The sequence below is a fragment of the Dryas octopetala genome, chromosome 3 (assembly GCF_963921425.1).
Source record: "Dryas octopetala chromosome 3, drDryOcto1.1, whole genome shotgun sequence".
Classification (NCBI taxonomy): domain Eukaryota; kingdom Viridiplantae; phylum Streptophyta; class Magnoliopsida; order Rosales; family Rosaceae; genus Dryas; species Dryas octopetala.
The window spans coordinates 28,147,107-28,160,521 of NC_141368.1; the positions used below are offsets into that span (position 1 = coordinate 28,147,107).

General features: G+C 39.3%; 1 protein-coding gene and 1 pseudogene across 1 annotated transcript; both read right to left on the minus strand.

Annotated features, from left to right (window-relative positions):
- Window positions 1-2,601: 2,601 nt before the first annotated feature.
- LOC147292247 (Calcium-binding EF-hand family protein) lies at window positions 2,602-3,388 on the minus strand. The gene has a single exon (XM_086237244.1). It carries the CDS (start codon window positions 3,138-3,140, stop codon window positions 2,715-2,717), a length of 426 nt encoding a protein of 141 aa, XP_086093370.1. The 5' UTR covers window positions 3,141-3,388; the 3' UTR covers window positions 2,602-2,714.
- A 654-nt stretch (window positions 3,389-4,042) lies between these two features.
- On the minus strand, window positions 4,043-5,968 carry LOC147292248 (AAA-ATPase At4g30250 pseudogene; annotated as a pseudogene).
- Between the last annotated feature and the right edge of the window lie 7,447 nt (window positions 5,969-13,415).

Genomic DNA, 13,415 nt, shown 5'->3' on the forward strand with positions numbered 1-13,415 from the left:
GGACTTAAACTTTGTCCTCTGTGTCAATTCAAGACATGAATTATCGATTGTACTAATATGTCCACTCAACTTTATTTTTTATGCCAATATGCCACTTTCGTCAACTCAGTTGCAAACTCTGTCCAAGAGTGATCACATGCGTGACGACACGTGATCACCTTTTTATGGGTAAATTCTTCATTCCACTTGTAATATAAGTCCATATACATAAATCAAATCAAACCACTTTACACATATAGTTGTTTTTTGGAAGGAAAATGTAATTGAACTAATGAAATGGGCAAATTGGCTTCAAAAATTAAAGTTAATAGGGTACTGTAACACCCTAGATTTTTCCAATCGTATCATATGTTGACACATGTTTTCAAATTTTTTTTATACTTAGAAGCTTAAGGTTTTTTAAAGGAAATAGAGTTTCCTTTATCTTTTGTGTAACTAACTTGTACCATTAAAGGTTTAGAGTTGAACGCTAGTACCCTTGAGTATAAATTTGGTGATTATCAGATTTGAATTAATTTTTGAGAATTAAATTCATTGGAGTATAATTTTTCGTAATTTTGTTGGAGAACAATTTATTTATTTGAGGCTACAGGAAATTAGGATTAATTACTACCAAGTAGTCAAATTTTGGATTTTGCAAAATTTTTTATGAATTTTAAATTTCAACAAAAATTAGACAAAAATGACGAAAATTGCTATCAAAATACGGAAATTTTGAATGAAACTTTACTATATGTTTATTTAACATATTATCTACTATATTAATAAAAAACATTGAACAAACCAAATTATCTAGTAGGTTTCATGTGATATAAGATGAATATAATGCGCGTTGAAGGCAAATACTATTAAAAAAATAGTTCACTGATTAATAATTACATAAATTTAATTGAACAAACACCTCAGAGTTTATGTAATTTATTTGACAATTTTTCATAAATAAAAAGAATTTTTCAGAGCTTTGGATTGTTGTTGTTTGTGCTTGTTCAAAGTTGTTCCATTATTACTATTCTTGAGAATTTCGAGGACAAAATTCTTTTAAGAGGGGTAAATTGTGAGACCTCATATATTTCCAACTTTTATTATGAAAAGTATTTTAAATATTTTGAAAATTTATTTGAGAAATAAAATATTTTAAATTAATTTTATAACTTTTGTTTTAAATTAGTTTGACCCGTTCTTTGACTTTTTGAACTATTGAATTTTTGACTTGAATTTGTGACTTGTTGGAAATGTCTCAAACACACAAACACGGGAACGTAAAATGTGCATCGATAAGAGTTACAGTTTAAGAAATACGAGCATTTAAAGTAAGCATCATTTTTGTAAATTTGCATATATGAGTTTTAAAAACCAAAATCAAATTTTTTATCTTTATTTCTTTCTCCTCATTGGCTCATTCACGCAACCCACTACCCACCTGACACACTTTAATTTCTCTCTTTTCTCTCCTCTTTTTCTCTTTTTTTGAGGGCTGCTATTTGTACACTTTTTTTTTTCTTTTTGCACACCCTAGCCTTCTTTTAAAAAAAATAAAAAACTAAAGGAAAAAGTCCAACACACCCCTCCCTCCTTCCCTCACCCAACTCAGACCAACACACACCTCCCCCTCCTCCCTTCACCCAACCCACCCAGCCCCTCCCCCCCTCATCCGACCACCTCCCTCCCTCCCTCCCCCCTTTCACCCGACCCACCCAACCCACCTCTCACTCCACAAAATCACCAACTTTCAAAATACTAAATAAAAACAAGCAATCTTATATGGGTTTTAAAGCCCATGAGGAAAGGAAGAGAACCATACCAAAATTGTGGCCATTAGTGGCAGAAAAAAACCGGAATCAGCAAAGAAAGCCGGCGGCAGTCGAAGCTTCTCGGCTTCGATCCAGATTGTACGGCGGCGGGATGAAGGATTGGATCCCATAGGGAGGTCGGCGCCTTCAAGACGAAGAGATCTCGACCGGTCTCTCGTCGGGAGGTGGCCGGACGGCGAAGATCTGGCCGGGACGGGTCGCGGTTCGACTGGGTTTGTACGGGTCTGAAATTTTTTTGGAGTCTGATTGGGGTGTGTTAGTCTTTTTTCATTAGTTTTTTTTTTTTTTATTATTAAGAAGGGTGTGCAAAAAAAAAAAAAATGTGCAACCCTCCTTTTTTTTTCTTCTTCTTCTCTTTCTGTTTTTTTTTTTTTTTTTTTTTTTATTTCTTTTTCTCCCTTCTCTCATTTCTCTCCATCAGAGACTCAAGAGTCCATCCCCCGTGCTTCTCTCTCTCTCTCTCTCTCGGCATCTCCATCCCCAGCCCAGCTAACCGGCGCCGACCACCAGCCTACCCTCATCTCTTTATCCCTCCTCCCTTCCTCCCTCCAAGGCCTCAGCTCTTCCCAAAACCTTTCCTTCTCTCTCCCTCGTCTCCCAAAACCCAGAAATCCCACCCAGTAGAAAACTTCGCCGAAATTTCGAGAATTTCTGCGAAAATATGAAAAATTTGGTGAAATTATCGAAATCTTGTTGGTTTAGTGTTAAAATTTCCATACCAAAAAGACGAAAACTTCGGCGACGGTGGACACTTGAAGTGTGTCATGATTGATCAAGATTTGTTAGGAAGTTGGGAGGAATAATATTGGATTTATTTATAATAGCTAACATTGATATTTGATACAGAACAGAGTGTTTAGGGGATGGAAGACATGGAACGGTAAAGAGGTAGCAGTGAGAGTCCTAGTGTGATTGTTGGGCCTTGGAAGCCTCGAGATCGGCAGCCTTCTTGAGAAAGTTGTCGTCGCCGTCCTCGAGAGCCATCTGAATGGGGGCGGAGCCGAGGCCATCGGCGATGGCGAGCATGATCTTCTTCATCTCCTCCCGGAACTCGTCCAGATCCACCGTCCCACTCCCATCGCAGTCGAACTTGTCGAATATGGAGTCGTAGAGCTGCGTCAGCTGCTCCGCCGGGGTCGCCACGTCCATCCCGAAGTGGGCCTCGATCAGCCTCATCGACTCGAACGCCTTGCGCAGCTCCGACCGCGACAAAACGCCGTCGTTGTTCAGGTCGAGAGCCGCGAACCCCTCGTCCACGCTCTTCTTAAACTGCGCTTCGTCGCTCACGAAGTCCCTCACCGTGCTTCCGTCGATGATCACCACTCCCATCGATCCAGATAATTTATTTTATTTTATTTTCTATGAAAATGATAATATCTGTTTGTGACTTTGTGGTCAGTGACTCGCGAAGTTTGTTGTTTGTTGGCTAGTGATAACTCATTTATTTATGTTGGGGAGGAACAAGAAAAGATGATGGAATTGGTGACTTGGTGGGTACTGACTACTGGCCACTGGTGAGCTGCTGAACATTTATATTCCTTTTATTATGGGAATTAATTAGTATACGGGATTGCGCATCAAATTGTGTCGGTTAGAATGGAATAACATTCTGAAGCTTAGCTTTAGATGAAGCGGTGGTTGGTGGGGCAAGTGGAATACAGGTCTGAATGTCTGATAACTCCAGTGCAACACGTTGGCCTTGGGATGCTTCTCACCATCTTTTGATTGGCTGCACTTGCACAACCTTTATTCTTGCCTATCATCTACAGAATGATATCCTTTCGCTTGGGCCTTAGCCCAATTCAACAAGACCAAAAAGGGAAAAGGCCCACGAGGCATCAAATATTACATCTATGTTGGACCTACAAACAACCCACAACTATGTTGGATTTGACCCATGAAGACCGTGGACCACAGCACAGGTCCACAACTCTGAACAAGTTCAACTACAAACTTGGATCGTTTTGCGATCATAGATTGATCATTTCCTTGGTTGTGCTAGCATGTGAATTAAGTGGATTCTTATAATTTTGTGAGTAATGCATGAGTAACATGGTTGATTTAGAGTAACAATGTATATAGATAGAGGATCCGGATCCATGAATCCATATACAATAATATGATTAATAAGCACACTCGGGCCATACAAGTACGACTCCAAATTCACTCCAAGTTGAAGGTCAAGTGCATTCTATTAATGAGCTAGCTAGCTAATATACGCATGTGTCAAATTATAGATATCAAAGCATGATTTCTTGAGCAATAAAACTTTAAAATTCAGAACCTAAAACTCTAATTAATTAGCCAAATTGAAAACTAGCCGCTACTAGAACTTGAATTACATTACAACATGATACACCCAAACGATTCGATCACATTATATCATCATCAACAGCACTAAATACTCCAAAAAAAAACCCAAAATTTGTCCATTGACATGATATCAGAGTCAGACACCCCTTCTTCCAGAGTCAGACTTGGTCAAAGACCTCAGCCTCACTAAGAACTTCACCTTCCTCTGATCCCCACCTTCCTTCTTGATCTTCCTCCCCGGCGAGGTCACCCAATTCTCTGGCGACGACCCACACACCAGCACACTCTCCGGCGACCTCACCACCGTATCCATCTCGCAGTCCGTCAATTCCCGTCCCCCACCCAAAATTCTAGCCTGCATTGCCGACACCACCTCCTTCATTGCCACGTCGGCATTCCCGCGGTTCCTTAGCAGAATCTCCCCGACCTGAGCCGGCGTGAGGGCCCCACCCGACCTCACGCAACTGTCCACGGCCTCGAACAGCGGGTGGGAGTCCAGTCGCAGGTAGTTCTTCACCAGCGCCCGAAATGCCTGGGCTCCACAGGTGCCGAGGCTGACGTGGACGTCCATGCGACCGCAGCGGAGCAGGGCCGGGTCCACGTTGTCCCTGTGGTTGGTGGTGAAAACTATGATCCGCTCTTCCCCGCAACAGGACCACAACCCATCCGTGAAGTTGAGGAGCCCCGAGAGTGTGACCCGCCCGTTCTGCTCCTCCTGATGATCCGCTACTCCGCTCTCGGCGGCCTTCATCCATCTCTTTCTCGCAGTACTACTCTTGGAGTACTTGGAGAGCGCCGCCCTGTCGGCCGTCAGATCAAGCGAGCAGTCTATGTCTTCTATGACTACGATGGAGCGGTTGGTCGTTTGAATGAGTAGAGCTCGTAGTTCGGAATTGTCGGAAACTTTTGTGAGCTCGAGATCGTAGACGTCGTAGCAGAGGTAGTTGGCCATGGCAGCGATCAAGCTCGACTTGCCAGACCCGGGCGGGCCGTAGAGGAAGTATCCCCTTTTCCACGCGCGTCCCACTCTGTGGTAAAACTGTTTGCCGTTGGAAAACGCGGTGAGATCTTCCGTTAACTGGTTCTTGAGTTGGGGCTCGAGTGCCAGCGTGTCGAAGGTGGAGGGGTGGCGGAAGGGAACGGAGACCCAGCCAGAGTCGTAGGAGCCGTGGCCGTTGTTGGTGAAGAGCCTCCGCTCGCGGGAGACACGCTCGAAATTCTCGGCACGTGCGGTGACGTGGTCCAAGTAGGGGCCGAGGAGGGTGTGGCGGTGGCGCTTGGGGAGCTTGAGAACGAAGCTGCGCTTCTCGTCGAGGGAGTCTTGGACGGTGTCGACGTGGTGAGTCCAGACGAGGGTGTGGCCTTTGAAGGAGTCGTAGACAGAGTGGTTGGGGGCGACGGTGAAGGAAATGCGGTTGGAGGAGTTGGAGCGGGAGAGGGTGAGGCGAGGACAGGTGGAGGTGGTGGAGGAGGAAGGGTTGTTAACGGAGTTGAGGTAGAGGTTGACGTGGCGGTAGAGGTCGTTGAGGTGGACCCCGCAGTAGCCATTGAACTCGGGGATGTCGAGGTAGGAGTAGGGGCTGAGCATGTCTTGGAGAGACTCGTAGAGGGAGTGGAGGAGGGACAACAGCTGAGAGGGCAGCACGTTTTGGAGGACTGTCAGGAGTCCCAGCAACGACCACAACTGTGACAACATCTCCATCTAGTTACGCTTTTGTCTTGCTTGCTCCTCAGTTGCTAGCTATATGTAGATATGGCTCACTTTCAATCATCAATTGTCTTTCTCTGTCTACGACTTTGAACACTTGCTAGCTCTCAACTCAGTATATATTCATGCATGCATATTGTATATAAATGTACAATGAGTCAATGAGAGAAGGAAGAAGAAGACAAATTAAGCAGAGGCAGGGCACAGTAATTAATTAAGGTTGGTGATGTTTTGGGAATATAATTGGGATTTTTTAAATCTGAAATTGGCCTGTAATAAAGACACTGTTTGAGAGCTGAAAAAGCAGCAGCAAAGCAAAAGTGTAAAGATATATGAAGCCCACTGCGTGCTCTTCTAGCTTTTGCTTTTTCTCTCTACATATCCATTATTCCCTACACCAACCTGTTGCATCCAAATTATATATTCTAGTTAAGACAAGAGGAGCAGCATCCCATGCAATTAAGCACACACACGTCTTGGCCAAAAAAAAAAAGCACACACACGAGACATGAGACATGAACGACTTTTGCTTTTGCATGTCTCCTTCTTTTACCAACTAATCTTCATCTTTTCTCGTAATTTGTTATTTGGGTTCTTCTTTTCACAGTTATAGCCTCTGAGCTAGAATGTTCTCATGCATTCTTACCAATAATTACCAAATAATTATATAGTAAATTAGATATGCACACATTATTATATATATACTCACGCATTATTTAACAAATTTGTTTGACAATGCCAAATACATTATTGTTTTCATAAATTTCTCCATATTATCAATTCCAACACTCATTTGTCTGGCCCCACGAGACTTAAACTTCCCATGCATATATAGTTCGTTTTCTTCAAGACATGCATATTATAAGAAAGAGTGAGAAAAAAAAAAAAAAAAAAAAAAAACAAAAACAAAAACGAAAACCCATATAACTTACAGAGCTGAATATATACTCCAAGCTGTTACGTACTGAAAAGAAAAAGAAAAAGGAGTAACTGAAGTTTACCATTATAAGATTCAACAAATCATCAACCGCAAAGACATATCTTTCTGTGCAGCAAAATAAATATTTAAAGTTCAATGAAAATTAGATAGGCCTTTCACCTTTCGTATAAATGTTCACATATAATGATTTACTTGGAAAGGAAGTTGAAAGTAGAGAAAAACTCCGAACAGGTATGTATCTAGTTTGGAAAAGTAGAGAAAAGAAATGAGGTTTTGAGCATTCTCTTTGTAGGACGTATTACATATATGTACATATACATATATATATTTTAGGGTATAGAATTATTGTTCAAGGTTTTATTTTAGGTTTTAAAACCTAAATTCTAACCGAGGAATAAAAACTCAAAATCATAAGAGTTAAAACAAATATATATAGGGTCCTTCCGTTGAGGTTATCTCATTTTAAACAAAATAAAGTATGACTTGTGGGACTCACACCACATTGTAATTTGATGATCAAAGCCATCTATTTTCTAAATCTCTATTAAAGGATTATATATATATATATATAACTTTTCTCTAGCTAAGCCGGATGCATGCGTACTTCCGCTTTTTTTGTTGTTGCTTCCTCGATCCACCCGTTTTTTAGGGTATAAGGTACTAGTTCACCTAGCTAGCTTGTATCTTCCTAAGGTGTAAAATGAGATTTGTGAAAGCTACATGTTAATTCAACAAATCATCAACCGCAAAGACATATCTTTCTGGGTGGCAAAATAAATATTTAAAGTTCAATGAAAATTAGATAGGCCTTTCACCCTTCGTATAAATGTTCACATATAATGATTTACTTGAAAGGAAGTTGAAAGTGGAGAAAAACTCCGAACAGGTATGTATCTAGTTTGGAAAAGTAGTGAAAAGAAATGAGGTTTTCAGAATTCTCTTTGTAGGACGTATGGATATGGATATGTATACATACATATATATATATACATATATACATACATATATATATGTATACATATACAAATTCTCTTTTCATATATACATATGTATATGGATATGTATACATATACATATATTATTTATATATATATATATACAACATATACAAATTCTCTTTGTACGACGTCTGTTCTTTAACTAAAGAACGGACATGGGTAATTATATGACATTTTGTTATTTTTAGGCCATTTTTTACAAAGTTCAACATGCGAGGGTAGAAGGTTCTATATTTTAGGGTATAGAATTATTGTTCGAGGTTTTATTTTAGGTTTTAAAACCTAAATTCTAACCGAGGAATGAAAACTCAAAATCATGAGAGTTAAAACAAATATATATATATAGGGTCCTTCTGCTGAGGTTATCTCATTTTAAACAAAATAAAGTATGACTTGTGAGACTCACTCCATATTGTAATTTGATGATCAAAGCCGTCTATTTTCTAAGTCTCTATTAAAAGATTATATATATATATAATTTTTCTCTAAGCCGGATAAGTACGTACTTCCGCTTTTTTTGTTGTTGCTTCATCCGCCCGTTTTTTAGGGTATAAGGTACGAGTTCACCTAGCTCGTATCCTCCTAAGGTGTAAAATGAGATATGTGGAAGCTGTATGTTAGATTTTAAAGCCCAAAATCCCAGAGTGAAAACCTAACATAAAGCCGACAATCCAGTGCTGAGCGCTCAAGGAAGAAGCAAAATTGCACCGTCGAGCGTTCGGCGCCTGATATCCATGAAAAGAGAATTTGCGGACGTTCACGTAAGTGAATGACTGCATATATATATTATGGTTTTTTGTTTTCACTTTAATTTGATTTTATTCTCGGTAGGGCTTAATATTTTCAATTGAGACTCGTTCCTTAAATGATGATTCTAGACTTTAAAATATAGAACTCTATAATCTAAAATATTGAATCCTACCATAAATGACCTAAAATATGATAGAAATCAGAAAATGGCCCTTAATCATATTAAAAATCAGTTTATGCAACAACTCGAACAAAGGAAGCACAAAAAAAAAGTTGACTGGTTTGACAATTTTAATTGGGCAATGCTAGGATGTTTTAATTTTGTGCCTCAATGACACGAATTACCATGTCAAGTAAAAAATATGATACTGTTAAATTCAAATCATCATGCACGCAAATATATACTACTTTACCTTTTATTATTTACAAAATCCAAATCCTAAAAAAATAAAAAACTTGCAGCCCCAGTTCCTTTTAACTTTTAAGTTTTAACCCTATATACTACATGCAGGATTATGATGGTAATTAACTAGCTAGCAGGAGGGTACATGCAATCAGAGTGGCTGATTTGGGACTCTTATGGTATTCTCCACCTCTCTGTCTTCTTGTTTACTTTCTCCTCTTTCCCTTCTTTATCTCCTTCTCTACTTGTTCCTTGTTGATGATGGTGCGGCAGACAGCTTATGTCCACGAACGTACGGCTTCCCGGTTACCGTAAGATGTCGCACCTCATACCAGCACTGCCTCTGCAGTATAACTGTATAAGCACTTCCTCCACCTCTTCACCACCGACCGATTATTAGCAGGGTTAAATTGGGTATTAACTTGTAATGATGCAAAGAATTTAACATAAAAATAGTTAATTTTAAATGATATGAATTTTATGAAGCACAAATTTTAAGACCCATATATAATCGTTTTTCATTTTAATTATATTGGCGAAATTTTGTGCTCTATTGTCCATTTATTTTGATTCCATAATGCATCAAAATTAATTGAAGAAATCGTGATATATATCTAAAGTGACCTAATTTTTAACGAAATAAAGATGTTTAAATGGTCAACGTTTACCATTTGAACTCATGTTTAACTCGTTTCCACTGGATTTTTTTTTTGTTTTGACAAACTTTGAAAAATTTCTTTATGATGAATTTTATATCTATTTTTTTTTTCTTTTAATTAACAATTATTGTCCATAAAATTTGAACTCAGACCAAATTGTTATCGGCTAATCTATTCTCTAGATCTATATGTTTGTGTACTTATTTTTCCTCTATTTACGCTAATTACCTTGTCCTGAGAAACTTGCATATAGATTAATGTGAATTTTATTCATGTAGCCGCTATTGATGTATGCATGCCTCAAAGGCTCAAACAGTTCATTTTCACTCTCTTTCTTTCTTTCTTTCCTTTTGTTTCGGGTTTAGAAAAGGGCAGATGATAATATTCTTTTTTCTTGCCCACTTGCAATTCTCATCTTTACAGGACTCCTAGCTCCCACTTTTATACAAAGTCCATTTGCTCAATTCCTTTTCCAAAAAATTATTTTGTAAATTCCTTTTAAGAAAAGTGAGGCCTTGAGCACCTTCTGATTTTGATCCAGCGGTGCTTCGCAGCCTCATAAATATGAATTTTGGCTTCCCTTTTAGATGTTCAGGTATCAAACATGGTTGAAATTAGATAAAGCAAAGAAAAAGGGAAAGTAAAAAGAGAAAAAAGAAATTAAAGAGGTGTGGCGTAGGTGGGGTTGACATAAATAGCCACACACAAGGATGTAAGTGGGTTTAGAGTGCTGGTCAAGAAAGTTGAGTTCTAAGATAATCAAGAATAAAGCCCACTACAACCAAAGAATAAAGCCAAAATATCCTATTGAAAAAAAATAATTACAAATGGGGAGCTGTTCTTCACACTATTAATTTTGGGTGCTACTATTTAGACCCAATTAATTTATTAATAGTCTCAACACTTAAATGAGAATGTAATTTCATATTCTATCATAATACAAATTAACTAATAAAGACATACTAACTAATTAAAAAATAAAAATAAAAAAACTTGATCATTTCAATCAAACCCATTGTCCATCCCCACCAGCCAGCCAGCATCCCCTTGATCTCTGCTGTCACCTCACCACCAGCAGATAAGATCGGCAGCCCTCCATCACTCTCTCTCTCTCTCTCTCTCTCTCTCTCTCTCTCTCTCTCTCTCTCTCTCTCTCCCTCCCTCACTATACTCTCTTCCTTTTTCTATTAGCAGAACCACCAAAGCAAGAGTGGCTGGTAAACTGGTGGTTCGATCGACCTTCTTCTTCTTGTAGCAAAAATATATAGAATTAATTATTATAGGATGCATGTTATGCATCATATTTAATCTCAAGTGCACCAATTAATTTTATTTAACAACAAGGTAACAATCAATTGCATTGTATGTAGGAGTGGGTGTCATCTGACTTATTTTAAAATATGGTCAATTGTCATTTTATTTCTTATTTTTGTCTCTCTCTCTCTCTCTCTCTCTCTCTCTCTCTCTCTCTCTCTCTCTCTCTCTCTCTCTTTCTCTCTCCCGCTATGTCTCTCTTCTCTTTCTTCTTCATCTTCTTGTTCTTCTTCTTCGCATATTTGGAACTTTTTTTTTTTGTCAAAAGATCTGGAACTCAGATCTAGAAAAACTATTGAAATTATGAACAGAAACTGTGAACTGAAATTGCAAAATAAAAATACAAACTGAAATTGCGACTTTTTGAGTTTGTTAATTGTGTCAGACAACTAAAACTGTGACTTTATAAGAATGTTCTCCATAACTGAAACTGCGAGTGAAAACTGAAACTGCAGTGAAAACTGAAATTGCATGTGAAAATTGAAACTTTTTACAATTAAATTTGTTTGCATACACTACAAGAAAAAAGGGTTTGGGAGAGGAATGGAATTCGTCGCCCAAAGTAGAGTTTCGTCGCCCAAACGTTTGGGCGACGAAATTGGTTCGTCGAGCAATTGGACGCCCAAGATGTTTCGCCCAAGAGTTTGGGCGACGAATCCATAAATTTCGTCGCCCAAAGACACCAGCGGGCGACGAAATTTTTTTGTCTCCCAACACATAAAATTCGTCGCCCAAAGAATGTTTAGGCGACGGACAAATTTCGTCGCCCAAACCCTATTTGGGCGACGAACACACTTATTCGTCGCCCAAAGCATGTTTGGGCGACGAAATTATCCGTCGCCTAAACAAGATTTGGGAGAGGAATAGCTAATTTCCTCGCTGGAACGTGCTTTGGGCGACGGATAAAATTCGTCGCCCAAAGAGGGTTTGGGCGACGGACAAATGTCGTCACCCAAACCATCTTTGGGCGACGAATAAGAGTGTTCGTCGCCCAAACCCTCTTTGGGCGACGAATTTTGTCCGTCGCCTAAACATGATTTGGGCGACGAATAAGGGTGTTCGTCGCCCAAAGATGGTTTGGGCGACAAATACAAAAATTTAAATTTGTGAAATAAAACTAAAATATAAAAAACTAACGTGCTTCGCCTTGCCCTTGTCGTTGCCGGGTCGGGCATAAACATCCCCGTAGTTGTCGACCTCTGAAAATTGCGAACCAGCCTGAAAAAGAATGTAATGTTGATAAAAACTCAAACAATACTAAGGAATATATATATATATATTAAATTAAATAATAGCGCACCTGACGATACGACTTCACCCGGTATGAGAAGGGCATGGAACCACCATGATGATCAATCCTTGCGGGCGCTTTCCGGTTCTGAAGATTGGCATTCGACTTCCTCTGTTAAATATTAAGCAAATTGGAAATGCACATATTAGTGTATACACAATAAAGGAATAACATAAGAAAAAATAATTTTGAAGTCCTAAAATGATATAACATACCAAAAATTCCGGACTCTGAAAATGAGTGCACAACCACTGCCACTGATCAAGCCGAGCTGCCATCTCCGGAGGAGGGCTGGCCAATGCCTCATCTGCCGATCCAAACAGGTTATATTCTCTGTGCAGCTCGTGCTTCCATTGTGCGTACACTTTTCTCAATAACTTCTCCATATACCTAGCTACATCCGGATCCTCCATCCGAATGTCATAGTTTACCTGAAAAAAATGCAATTATCAAATTGTTAGGAATGATCAAATTAATCATTTTATATTAATCGAAATATACTCACAGAAATGGAGCCCATAATGCTCCTCTTGATGGCGTCATCAACCTTTTCCCAACTGGGGAAAAGCATGGGGCATTCACCACGGATAATCGATCCGACAAAGGAAGCGAAAGTACTATGGACCTCCTTGCTCGGTCGTAGGTGACCTTGCTCAAGAACGATTCTAATCCTCTCGTTCGTCGTGCGAGTGATTCGCGACGCCTTCAACCCTCTACTTATCCCCCTCGTGGTTTTGGTACCTAGAAAAGCAAATATAACATATTAATTTCACAGTAATTTTATAACATCTAAATAAAATTAAACATAAACACAAGTGATGTGAAAACATTTTTCTTACTCTCTGATGATAAGGCAGTACGAGTGGATGATGCAACATTATCATATGCACCATAACGGTGACCCCGTCGAGCCCTCCGTGCCGACTGAATCCCAGACCCAGTACTAGATGAGAGATCTGGGGATATCGTCGAGGTCGAGTCGCCCTGGGCTATGAGGTCGGGCTGGGCTGCAGGGGCGGGCTGGGCTGCAGGGGTGGACATAGATGCTGTAGTGGACCTCTGAGATCCACCTCTGTTTGAGATCAAACTCATCTGCACAATTCAATAAATATTTATGTTAGTAAAAAAGAAAACTAAAGTAATAACTTACTAATCTGAATCATCATTATCACTTACTAATATGAATCACCATTATCAATTACTAATCTGAATCACCACTAGAAATACT